The sequence below is a fragment of the Chiloscyllium plagiosum genome, unplaced genomic scaffold, assembly GCF_037043375.1.
Source record: "Chiloscyllium plagiosum isolate Xiang-an unplaced genomic scaffold, Cpla_swu_hap1 HiC_scaffold_7, whole genome shotgun sequence".
Taxonomy (NCBI): domain Eukaryota; kingdom Metazoa; phylum Chordata; class Chondrichthyes; order Orectolobiformes; family Hemiscylliidae; genus Chiloscyllium; species Chiloscyllium plagiosum.
In genome coordinates, this window is record NW_028270145.1 from 111,941,768 (window position 1) to 111,955,584 (window position 13,817).

A 13,817-nucleotide genomic window follows, 5' to 3' on the forward strand; every position below is an offset into this window, starting at 1 on the left:
TTTGGATTTTAGCATCTGCAGTTTTTTTGCCTCTAGCTCTATCAGAAAAGCAAAGGTTGGACAGTCTGAAGCTCTCTCTCTAGAAAAGTGAAAGAGTAGAGGTCTTTAAAGTTATTAAAGGGCTTGATACAGTGGATGTGGGGAAGGTGGTCCTGCTTAAATGAAAGTTCAAAAATATAAACATAGATGATCACTAAGTACAATAATTTACTCAGTTAAAAATCTCACAACACCAGGTTATAGTCCAACAGGTTTACTTGGAAGCTCTAGCTATCGGAGCGCTGCTCCTTCATCAGGTAGTTGTGGAGCAGGACCATGAGACACAGAATTTATAGCAAACGATCACAGCGTCATGTAACTAAAATGATATAATGAACAGCACACATGTGCACTCACGCTCTCTCATACAGGTGCACACACATATAAGTATATGGGGTGAATTTGTAATTGCAGAATTATATTTGCAGATACATTCAATTTTGCTCAAAAATGCACAATCTGTAGGCAGTTAATCCAGGTAATATTTTGTAAATTCCACTTTGGAAATAGAACCATTCTGACTCAAGATTGGTATACAGACAGACTGTAACCTCATACCTTTAATGTATTGTCTGAGCTGAGATGTCACCTTTTGCTATAAAACCTTAAGTTATCTTGAGAATGTGACTTAAAAGAAGTTCTGGGATTTACATATTAAAGAACCAAAACTTGCATCCCATTCTAAAGATGAAAGACTTAACAACAATCTAGGTTTGTTCAATATATCATTTCAGTTGCATGACACTGCAATCTCTTGCTATAAATTCTATGCCTTATGGTCCTGCTCCACAGCTACCTGATGAAGGAGCAGCGCTCCGAAAGCTAGTGCTTCCAAATAAACCTGCTGGACTATAGCCCGGTGTCGTGAGATTTTTAACTTTGTCCACCCTAGTCCAACACCAGCTCCTCCACATCATAATTTACTCAATTAGTGGTGAGAATGTGGAACACAATACTGGATGATGTCGAGTTGAGATGAGGAGTGTCGATACTGTTCAAAGGAAAGTGAGGGATAGGAGGATATGATAACTGGATGACTAAATGTCAGGGGCTGGGTAGGTGTCAGCCATTACCAAGCCTGCTGACCATGCTGCTTACAGGTGGTTCTCCTTGTTGGGTCCAAAGTTGTCATTAATCTCTCTCTGCAGGTGGATGGCCAGGTGAGGAATACGAAGGACTGGGTCAGCCACATTGATCAGGCGATGCTCCATTTTGTCTCCATTCTAGAAGCAGAAGAGAGGCAGAGAGGTCTAAAGCAACTCAAAATTGGCCTGTCAAATCATCCACACCAAGCTGACATGCAATTGTGTGCACAGAAGAGACTGCAGCAGCAACAACTTGCAATTGCACAGCACAAAAATCCCTGAGGCACTTCACAAGTGGGTTTCCTCTTAACAACATAAGGATACAGGAGGACAGGTGACCAAAGCCTTAGTCAGAGAGGTAGGTCTCAAAGAGAGTCAGAAAGGAGAGGAGGTTTGGAGGTTGGAGAAGGAAGTACAGAGTTCAGGCCTCAGCATCTGACAGCCTAGTCACAAGTGATGGAAATTGGAATGCACAGGGGGCTAAAGCTTGAAGCACTCAGGAATCCTGAAGGGTCATAGGACCAGTGGAGGTGACAGAGATGAGGTGGGGGTGGGGGGGTGCAAGGTTATGGCTGCTTAAGGAAACAAATGCGAGAATTTCAAATTTGAGATGTTTACGGACTAGCAACCTACCTTTAGCACAACCCTGCCGGCTATGGTGAGGTCCCGGTCAAACCAAGTATTCCAGATTCCGCCACCATAGCACTCCACTCCGACTTGTAGGTAACCCACCTGCGTTTTCTTCGACCTGACTTTCACCTGGCAACAGAAAGATATTCAAACAAATTCAATACCAGTTTATATTGATAAGACCCAGGTGTAGAAATAGGCCACTCTGCCCATCGAGTCTGCTCTGCCATTCAATGAGTGATCGGGTAATCCTCAAATCCACTTTCCTGCCTTTTCCCCACAATCCTCAATTTCCTTACTGAGTAGAAATGTCTATCTCGGCTTACTCAATGACCCAGCCTAGAGAACCCGCTGCAATAAAATAAATTTCACAGTTTAACTACCTTCTGACAGAAAAATAATTCCTCATCACTGTCCTCACAGTACAATCCCTTATTCTGAGATGCTGTCCTCTGGTCCTATATTTTCCTACGGGGGGGGGAAACAACTTGTCCATTTCTATCCTGTCAACTCTCCTTAGACTCTTGTATGTTTCAGTAAGGTCTCCTGTCAGTCTTCCGCATTCCATTAACCTTTCCTTAGAAGACAGTCCCTCCATACCCGGAATGGACCGAGTGAACCCTCCCCAGATTGCCTCAAGCTAATCACTAGAAGGATGAAGCAGTTCCAAACCTGCCCGGCAGGGCCACAGTGGAAACAAAGTGACACCAAAGTCAAGAACAGACTGAACAAATCCAGGACTGTTCCTGGGGGATGTTGGAGTCAACGGATAGTGATCAGTGTAGAGCAGGCACAACCTTCAGTTAGAGGTGGTTATTGTTCGTCCAGCGCTGGATGAGTGGATGGGCAGCCTGATAACCTAACAGTGGAGGAGTCCAGATGGATGCTGGCAGAGAGGTGACTTTAGCAGGAAGTGGGTACTGCAGACGCTGGAGATTAGTGTCAAGCCTGGAGTGGTGCTGGAAAAGCACAGCAGGTCAGGCAGCATCCGAGGAGCAGGAGAGTTGACGTTTCGACAGAAGCCCTTCATCAGGAACCTGATAGTTCATTCCTGATGAAGGGCTTTTGCCAGAAATGTCGATTTCCCTGCTCCTCGGATGCTGCCCGACCTGCTGTGCTTTTCCAGCACCACTCTAAGCTTGACTTTAGCAGGCAGTGCTGAGTGGATGATCCATTATAGCCTCCTCCAGAGGTCCCCAGCATCACAGATACCAGTCTTCAGATAGTTTGATTCACTCCATGTGATGTCAAGATACGGTTGGGGTTACTGTATATTGCAAAGGCCCCCGACAACATTTCGGCAACAGTACTGAAGACTTGCGCTCCAGAACTCGCTGCTCCCTTAGCCAAGCTGTGCCAGTACAGTTACAACACTGGCATCTACCTGACAATAGAACATAGAACATAGAACAATACAGCACAGAACAGGCCCTTCGGCCCACGATGTTGTGCCGAACATTTGTCCTAGCTTAAGCACCCATCCATGTACCTATCCAATTGCCGCTTAAAGGTCACCAAAGATTCTGACTCTACCACTCCCACGGGCAGCGCATTCCATGCCCCCACCACTCTCTGGGTAAAGAACCCACCCCTGACATCTCCCCTATACCTTCCACCCTTCACCTTAAATTTATGTCCCCTTGTAACACTCTGTTGTACCCGGGGAAAAAGTTTCTGACTATCTACTCTATCTATTCCCCTGATCATCTTATAAACCTCTATCAAGTCACCCCTCATCCTTCGCCGTTCCAATGAGAAAAGGCCTAGCACTCTCAACCTATCCTTGTACGACCTATTCTCCATTCCAGGCAACATCCTGGTAAATCTTCTCCAAAGCTTCCACATCTTTCCTAAAGTGAGGTGACCAGAACTGCACACAGTACTCCAAATGTGGCCTAACTAAAGTCCTGTACAGCTGCAACATCACTTCACGACTCTTGAATTCAATCCCTCTGCTAATGAACACTAATACACCATAGGCCTTCTTACAAGCTCTATTCACCTGAGTGGCAACTTTCAAAGACCTATGAACATAGACCCCAAGATCCCTCTGTTCCTCCACCTTACTAAGAACCCTACCGTTAACCCTGTATTCCGCATTCTTATTTGTCTTTCCAAAATGGACAACCTCACACTTGGCAGGGTTGAACTCCATCTGCCACTCCGCAGCCTAGCTCTGCATCATATCCAAGTCCCTTTGCAGCCGACAAGAGCCCTCCTCACTATCCACAACTCCACCAATCTTCGTATCATCTGCAAATTTACTGACCCACCCTTCGACTCCCTCATCCAAGTCATTAATAAAAATTACGAACAGCAGTGGACCCAGAACTGACCCCTGCGGAACTCTACTTGTAACTGGGCTCCAGGCTGAATATTTACCTTCTACCACCACTCTCTGGCTTTGACCGGTTAGCCAGTTTTCTATCCACTTGGCCAAATTTCCCTCTATCCCATGCCTCCTGACTTTCCGCATAAGCCTACCATGGGGAACCTTATCAAATGCCTTACTAAAATCCATGTACACTACATCCACTGCTCTACCCTCATCCACATGCTTGGTCACCTCCTCAAAGAATTCAATCAGACTTGTAAGGCAAGACCGACCCTTCACAAATCCGTGCTGGCTGTCCCTAATCAAGCAGTGTCTTTCCAGATACTCATAAATCCTATCCCTCAGTACTCTTTCCATTACTTTACCTACCACCGAAGTAAGACTAACTGGCGTGTAATTCCCAGGGTTATCCCTATTCCCTTTTTTGAACAGGGGCACAACATTCGCCACTCTCCAGTCCCCTGGTACCACCCCTGTTGACAGTGAAGATGAAAAGATCATTGCCAACGGTACTGCAATTTCCTCTCTTGTTTCCCACATAATCCTAGGATATATCCTATCAGGCCCGGGGGACTTGTCTATCCTCAAGTTGTTCAAAATGTCCAACACATCTTCCTTCCGAACATGTATCTCCTCTAGCTTACCAGTCAGTTTCACACTCACCTCTTCAACAATACGGTCCCTCTCGTTTGTAAATACTGAAGAAAAGTACTCATTCAAGACCTCTCCTATCTCTTCCGACTCAATACACAGTCTCCCACGACTGTCCTTGATTGGACCTACCCTCGTTCTCGTCATTCTCATGTTTCTCACATACGCATAAAATGCCTTTGGGTTATCCTTGATCCTATCTGCCAAAGATTTTTCATGCCCTCTCTTAGCTCTCCTAATCCCTTTCTTCAGGTCCCTTCTGGCTATCCTGTATCCCTCCACTGCTCTGTCTGAACCCTGTTTCCTCAACCTTATGTAAGCCTCCTTCTTCCTCTTTACAAGACATTCAACCTCCCTCGTCAACCAAGGTTCCCTCACATGACCATCTCTTTCCTGTCTGACAGGTACATACGTATCAAGGACATGTCGTATCTGTTCCTTGAAAAAGTTTCACATTTCCACGACATCCTTCCCCGACAGCCTATGCTCCCAACTTATGCTCCTCAGATCCTGTCTTACAGCATCATAATTACCCTTCCCCCAATTGTAAAACCTACCCTGTTTCTCGCACCTATCTCTCTCCATAACCAAGGTGAAAGTCACAGAATTGTGGTCACCACCACCAAAATGTTCACCCACTAACAAGCCCATCACTTGTCCCGGTTCATTACTGAGTACCAAATCCAATATGGCCTCTCCTCTGGTCAGACAATCTACATACTGTGTTAGAAAAGCTTCCTGGACACACTGCACAAACACCGCCCCATCCAATCTACTTGATCTAAAGAGCTTCCAATCAATATTTGGGAAGTTGAAATCACCCATGACTACTACCCTGTGGCTTCTGCACCTTTCCAAAATCTGTTTCCCAATCTGTTTCTCCACATCTCTGCTGCTATTGGGGGGCCTATAGTAAACACCCAACAAGGTGACTGCACCTTTCCTGTTTCTGACTTCAGCCCATACTACCTCTAAAGGCAGATCCCCCTCGAACTGCCTTTCTGCAGCCGTTATACCATTTCTAATTAGCAACGCCACCCCCTCTTCTTTTTTACCACCCTCCCTAATCTTACTGAAACATCTGTAACCAGGAACCTCCAACAACCATTCCTGTCCCTCTTCTATCCACTTTTCCGTGATGGCCACAACATCGTAGTCCCAGGTACCTATCCACGCCTTAAGTTCACCGACCTTATTTCTGATACTCCTTGCGTTGAAGTATACGCACTTGAACCCATCTCTGTGTCCGCAAGTATTCCCTGTCAGTGCTACCTTCTCCACAGCCTCCCTACATTCTTGGACATCCTGACAAACAGCTAGCCTACTTGCTGCACTACAAGTCCGGATCCCATCCCCCTGCCAAATTAGTTTAAACCCCCCCTTCGAAGAGTGCTAGCAAACCTACCCCCCAGGATATTGGTGCCCTTCTGGTTCAGGTGCAACCCGTCCTGCTTGTACAGGTCCCACCTTCCCCAGAATGCAGTCCAATTGTCCAAATATCTGAAGCCCTCCCTCCTACACCGTCCTTGCAGCCACGTGTTCAACTGCACTCGCTCCCTATTCCTTGCCTCACTGTCACGTGGCACCGGCAACAACCCAGAGATGACGACTCTGTCCGTCCTAGCTTTTAGCTTCCAGCCTAACTCCCTGAGCTCCTGAATGTAGTAAATGTAGAAAATCCAGGTACGTCCTGTAACCAAAAAGCAGGACAAATCCAACTCAGCCAATTATCGCCTCATCAGTCTACTGTCGATCATCAATAAAGTGGTGGATGGTGAGAGTAACAGAGCTATCAAGCAGCACCTGCTCAGCAATAACCTGCTCAGTGACGCCCAGTTTGGGCTCCCCTATGGCCACTCAGCTCCTGACCCCATTACAGCCTTGGGTCAAACATGGACAAAAGAGCAGAATCCCAGAGGGGAGGGAGAGGGACAGCCCTTGACATCAAGGCTGCATTCGACCGGGTGTGGCATCAAGGAGCCCGGGCAAAACTGGAATCAGTGGGCATCAGAGGGCAAACTCTCCCCTGCTTAGAGTCATACCTGGCACGTAAGAAGATGTTTGTGGTTGTTGGAGGTCAGTCATCTCAGCTAAAGGACATTCGCTGCAGGAGTTCCTCAGGGGAGAGTCCTCGACCCAACTACCTTCAGCTGCTTCATCAATGACCCTCCCTCCATGATAAAATCAGAAATGGGATGTTTGCCAATGACTGTGTAGGGTTCAGCACCATTTGAGACTCCTCAGATACCGAAGCAACCTATGCTGATATCACAAGATCTGGGTTGACGAGTGGCAAGTAATGTTCACACCACTAAATTGACAGGCAATGATCATTACCAATAAAAGAGAACATAAATATCACCCCTTGACATTCACTGTCATTACCCCACCATCAACATCATTAACCAGAAACTCAACTGGACTCACCACATAAACACAGCGGCTCCAAGAGTAGGTCAGAGACTACAAACACCATGACAAGTAACTCACCTGCTGATTTCCCAAAACTTGTCCTCCATCTACAAAGTACAGGTCAGGAATGTGATGGAATACTTCCCACTTGTACTTAGTTCACTCAAGCAGCATTCACAAACAGCTCACGCGGTATCTTGAGCCTCACCACAGTTGCCCCGGGTGCAGCTCCAACAACACAAGAAGTTTGACATCTTTCAGGAGCCCATGGAAAAAAGCAGCCCGTTTTGATTGGGACCACATCCACAAGAAACCATTTATTCCAGCACCGACGCTCAGTAGCAGCAGTGTGTACTATCTACAAGATGCACTGCAGAAATTCAGCAAAGATCCTCAGACAATATCTTCTAAACCCGTGACCTCTGCATCTAGGAAAATGGCAGCAGATCCATGGGAACACCATTATCTTCAAGTTCCCCTCCAACCCACTCACCATCCTGACTTGGAAATATATTGCCGTTGCTTCAGTGTCACTGGGTCAGAATCCTGGAATTCCCTCCCTAAGGGCATTGTGGACTGCAGCAGTTCAAGAAGGCAGCTCACCACTACCTTCCCAAGGGGCAAATGGTAATGGGTAATAAATGCTGGCTCAACTAGAGATGCCACATCCCAGGAGTGTTTTAAAAAAAGCTGATAATTGTCAGTCTACATGCAAAAAACAGACACAGTGCCTTCGGGCAATGTCACAAAGGGTCACCTATAAACAGGAGGCCACCAGAGGCAACACACAGGAGCAGTTAGAGAAGCCATTGCAAATGATTCTCTGGCTATTATTAGAGAGATAAGAATGAACCAATGCAAGTTATCATTGCTACATCTGAATCCTTTCTTCCAGGCTATCGACTGGGAGTGTTTCAGTGGCAAGACTGGGGGCAGTTATCGAATGCTGGGGTTAGTTCACTCAGGCAGCACTCACGTTGTATCTTAAGCCTCATCACACCTGCCCTGGGAACACTCAACCCAAGCTCGGGTGGTAACAAGTTAGGAAAGGTATTTCACTCTCATCACTGACATCCTCACCTGGAGAAGCCTATCTACACAAAGTAAGGGAAAAGAGAATTTAGAAAGAGGAAATCAGGTGGGCTTGGATGGGAGACAGCAGCATAAAGAAAGAGGAATGGAAGTTGAAAATTAGTTTTCTAAACCGGGTAAGTACTGAAAATAACCACTGCTTCCTAAAGTCCTCTTCCCTGAAACAGCTATCCACACAAATTCTCCTTCCCACAGGCCTAACATTTATTTTTTACAAAATAATTACTGGACAGTACAGAACTTGAATATTGTCAAGAAGAAAGACATGTAAGCCCAAGGGTTTTGTCTTCCGTTCATCAGGAATGCAAGAAAGCCAAATTTCGCAACAGGTTTGAAAACTCAGCTCATAACATGTTCCGTTGCATTTGCACTTAACTAGAAGCCATGTCCATTCACACCCAGGGACCCATTCTCTGCAAACAGAAGGACTATATTCAAGCCTTTTGTGGATTACCTGGGAGCTTGGTAAACCTATATTTCCACATTGTTTCCTCCATGGCCACACATTATTCAGGTTCAACCTGCCAACTAAATAACGTTATCATCTCCGGGAGTATAAAACATTGAGAGATTATTTGAAATTTGGCATTCTTGAGTTTTCCCTGGTGAGCGCAAGACAGGACGTGTCAGCAACATGTCTCCTTCCAGCAGTTTCTTTCCCATTCAAGGTTTGAGCCAATTCCTTTCTGTCCATAATGGCGTGAAGTTGGTTTGTTTAGAGAGTGTGTGCCTATCTCAGAAGAACAACAGCTCTCCTCTGACAGAAGAACCCTGTATCCATTGCCCAGTTTTATCCCCTCCCTCAATTATCTCTCAGACCTATTCTGGGAAAAATTACCATGTAAATAATGTTGTTTCATTACAGTGCCTATTCAAACCAATCACTTCCCCTCCAATATCAACAGTGCTCACAGAGCAGGGTGAATTATATTTGCTGTTTGTTTCATGTGTTGTATTCAGCAGAAAGCCCCTCCCTTGGATTTTCTTGCCTGCCCGACGTATGTTACCAGAACCATGTTGGGTGATATTCCGCACTTACCCGTAGGCAGGGGCTGTCTGTATGAGCTCCAATCATGCTAAATCCATTCCCTGGTTTGTACTTGGCTCCCACCGCAAAGGCAATTATTGTGGAGTAGTTCCTTGTCAGGTAATACTGAATAAAGCAAAGCAGAATTACACGGAGTTTAGTCAGCAATCTGTGCAGTGTGCCCAGCAGCTTTATTTTGAGTTATCAACCAAATTTAATGGACTCAGAATTCTTGGATGGAGTAACTGGAGGGATAAGAACAATGAACAAAGTACAATATAGCTCAGGGACAGGCCTTTTGGCCCTCCAACTCATTTTGCCCTTCCATACTAAAACTGCCTTCCCTTACAGGATCCATATCCCTCTGTTCCCTTCCTATTCATGTGTTCATCCAGGTGTTCCTGAATGCTGCTACTGTGTCTGCTTCCACCCCCTCCTCTGGCAGTGTGTTCCACACACTCACCATCCTTTGCGTGAAAAACATGCCTCGCACATCTCTTTTAAACACCCCCCCTTGCACCTTGAACCTGTGTCACCTAGAAAGTGACCCCTACACCCTGGGAAAAAGCCTCATTCTTTCCACTCTATGGAATGGATAAGGGTAGTGCAATTAAAAATGTATATATGAACCTTCATAAGATATTTAACAATAGTCAACAATGCCAAAGCCCATGGGGTGTAAGAGAAACTAGCAGCATGAATAAAAAACTGGCAAAAGGACAGAAAGCAGGGAATTGTGGTGAATGCTTGTTTCGGATGGAGGGAAGTATACAACACAAGATATCCAACACAAGGTTTTGTGCTGCTGTTCTTTTCAAAGTACCTTGGTCCTCGGGATACAGTCATCATTTGAAAGTTTGTAGATGATATGAAAATGGACATGTGGTGCTCGATGACAAAGATGGATTTGACACAGACAGGCTGGTGACATGGGCAGAAGTGTGACAGATCAAAGGAGTGAGAAGTTACATTTTGGCAAGGAGAATGAACAGTGCCAATGTCAACTAAATAGTGCAATTTTAGAATACGGACAGGAACAGTGATACCTGTGGATGTACACACAAACGAAGGCATGACTGCTGAAAGGCTTTTTTTTAAAACAAAAATACTTAAGGTCTTGGGCTTTATTTATAAATGCATAGGGTAAAAATGCAAGGCTCTTTTGTTAAACCTTTAGAAAATACTACTTAGGCTTCAGCTGGAATTTTGTGCCCAATACTGGACCATATTTTAAGACGACCTTGCAGGGGAGATTAATACCAAGGATGAAGAAGTTAAAAATCACACAACACCAGGTTATAGTCCAACAGGTTTAATTGGAAGCACTAGCTTTTGGAGCTCTGCTCCTTCATCAGGTGGTTCATCAGGATCAGCGTTCCGAAAGCTAGTGCTTCCAATTAAACCTGTTGGACTGTAACCTGGTGCTGTGTGATTTTTAACTTTGTACACCCCAGTCCAACACCGGCATCTCCAAAGGATGATGAACAAAAGTTAGAGAGAGAGAAACTGGAGAAGCTGAGATTATTTTCCTTAAAGCAAGGGGTTTTCAAAATATTTAATAGAAGTAAAAAACTCACAAATGGTTTGGTAAAGTAAATAAGGAAAAACCGTGCCCAGAGGTGGAAGAAGGGTCAATAATCAAAGGATACAGATTTAAGATGATTGGCAAAATAACCAGAAGTGACATCAAATCACAGAATGGCAAAGCACAGCATTCCGGCAACAAAGAGAGAAGTTGCTGGAAAAGCTCAGCAGGCCTGGCAGCATCCGAGAAGACAAATCGAAGTTGACGTTTCGGGTCCAGTGACCTCTCCTCACAAACGTTAGCTTTGATTTCTCTTCACGGATGTTGCCAGACCTGTTGAGCTTTTCCAGAAACTTCTGCTTTACAGCATCCACAGTTCTTTTGGTGTTTAGGCCAGTTGGTATGTCACAGATTTGTGTATTCAGCCGCATGGTTCTTTAAAATACCACAAAACAGGTGCAGAAAATAGTCCAGAATGTTCATGGAGTGCTGGCTTTCATATCTAAAGGGCTGGGTACATAAGGATACAGATATTGTGCTGCAGTTATACAAAACCCAAGTTAGGCCCCACTTAGACTACTGTGAGCAGATCTCGGCACCTCACCTCAGTAAGGAGGTTTAGGCCCGGGAGGAAGTTTAACACAGGTTCACAAGAATGATAACTGGACATCCGGGGGTTAAATCATGAGGAGAGATTAGGCAAATCAGACCTTTATTATCGAGAATTTAGAAGATTAAAGGATGATTTAATCAAGGTCATCAGGATATTAACAGGGAAGGACAGGGTACATAAAGATAAACTATTTCCACTGGTTGAAGATTCTCGACCCAGAGGTCAGACTATTCTGGGGAGATGTTAGAAAGCACTTTTACACAAAAAGGGCAGTGGAGATTTGAAACTCTCTTCCACAAAATGGCATTGAATGCTAATTCAATTATTAAACTTAAATCTATGAGAGACAAGTTTTTACTAAATGAGGATATCAAGGGATATGGGCCCAAGGCAGGCATATGAAGTCAATCCACAGATCAGCCACAATTTTACTGACTGGCACAGCAACTCGAGGGGCTGAATGGCCTTCTCCTGTTCCTATGAATTCATATAGTGACTGCACTGTCCCTCTGAATTAACAGTTCACCCAGTGGCACTCCCCCATTTTCTTCCCATAACCCCACACGTTCTTCCATTTCAGATAATAATTTAATCCTCTCTTGAATAGCACAATACAGAATCTGTCTCCACCACACCCTCCAGACTCTCACTACTCGCTGTGTGATTTTGAACACCTTGATCAAATCTCCTCTCAGCCTACTCCAAGGAGCATAGTTCCAATTGTCCAATCTATCCATGTAACTGATGCTCCTCATCCCAGTAATCATATTCATCTTTTTATATCATCTCATTGCCTTCATGTCCTTCCTAAACTGTGGCTTCCTGAATCAACACAATAGTCGTGTTTCATCCAAGTTTAACATAACTTCCTTGCTCCTGCACTCTATGAACCACTCTCCCATCTACAATGGTTTACGCACATACTACACCCAGGTTGCTCTGCTCCTACACCCCGTTTGAAATTGTGGTCTTTATTTAATATGGCCTTTTCTACTGGAACTAACCACTTCCACATACTCAGCATTAAATGTCATCGACCACCATCTGCCCAGTCAACCAACCCATGTCTTTTGAAATTCTACATTATTGTCCTCACAATTTCAAGTTTTGTATTGACTGCAAACTTTGAAAATGTGCCTCATACATCAAGATCCAGATGATTCATATTCTTAAGGTCCCAGCAATGACCCCGAGACAACTGCATTTCAAACCTTCCCTCCAGTCCAAAAAAAATCCATTAACCTCACAATCCATTTGGTATCAATGTTGCTCCTGTCTCTTTTATGCAATGAATTCTAACATTCCTCCAGTCTTGTACATCAGCTTAGCAGGATCAGCCTGGTCAACATCCTGTCACATCATCACCTTGGGCAGACAATGACCTGGCAGTATTATCACTGGACAGTTAAACCAGAGTCCCGGGTAATGTTGTGGGGAACAGGTTTGAATCCTGCCATGGCAGATGGTGAAATTTGACAGAAAGAATTCTGGAATTAAGAATCTGATTATGACCACAAAACTATTGTCAATTGTTAAGAAACCCCATCTGGTTCACCAATGCCCTTCAGGGAAGGAAACTGCCATCCTTACCTGGTCTAGCCTACATGTGACTCCACACCCACAGCAATGTGGCTGACACTTAACTGGCCTCTGGGTAATTAGGGATGGGCAATAAATGCTGTCCCAGCCAGTGATGCCCTCATCCCAGGAATGAATAAAAAATCTCACACAAGTTGTAGCAGCAGGTATAAAACAGTTATGAGAAGGAATTATTATCCCAAAGGTTTGTGAATCTGTGGAATTCATCACCCCAGAGTGTAGTGGATGCTGTGACACTGAATAAATTTAAAGAGGAGACAGACCGATTTTTAGCTGGCAATTAGTTAACGGATTATGGAGAGCAGCCTGGAAAGTGGAGTTGAGGCTGAGTTGAGATCAGCTACGTCAGTATTGAATCGCGAGGAGCTGAACTGCTTACTCCGGCTCCCAGACCTTATGCCATAGAGTCACAGAGATGTACAGCACGGAAACAGACCCTTCGGTCCAACCCGTCCATGCCGACCAGATATCCCAACCCAATCTAGTCCCACCTGCCAGCACCTGGCCCATATCCCTCCAAACCCTTCCTATTCATATACCCATCCAAATGCCTCTTAAATGTTGTAATTGTACCAGCCTCCACCACATCCTCTGGCAGCTCATTCCATACACGTACCACCCTCTGTGTGAATAGGTTGCCCCTTGGATCTCTTTTATATCTTTCCCCTCTCACCCTAAACTTACACCCTGTAAGTCTGAACTCCCCTACCCTTGGGAAGAGACTTTGTCTATTTATCCTATCCATGTCCCTCATGATTTTATAAACCTCTATAAGGTCACCCCTCAGCCTCTGACGCTCCAGGGAAAAC

General features: G+C 44.9%; 1 protein-coding gene across 5 annotated transcripts in view; it reads right to left on the reverse strand.

Moving 5' to 3' along the window:
- Positions 1–13,817, reverse strand: part of dnpep (aspartyl aminopeptidase) — a 109,004-nt gene that overhangs the window by 27,645 nt on the left and 67,542 nt on the right. For all 5 annotated transcript variants that reach the window (XM_087989360.1, XM_087989358.1, XM_087989359.1 and 2 more), the window contains exons 4-6: positions 9,284–9,397; positions 1,758–1,883; positions 1,138–1,262 (exon numbers count right to left, since the gene is read on the reverse strand). In XM_087989360.1, the coding sequence (XP_087845486.1) occupies positions 1,138–1,262; positions 1,758–1,883; positions 9,284–9,397 (365 nt within the window). The remainder of the gene's footprint in view (positions 1–1,137; positions 1,263–1,757; positions 1,884–9,283; positions 9,398–13,817) is intronic.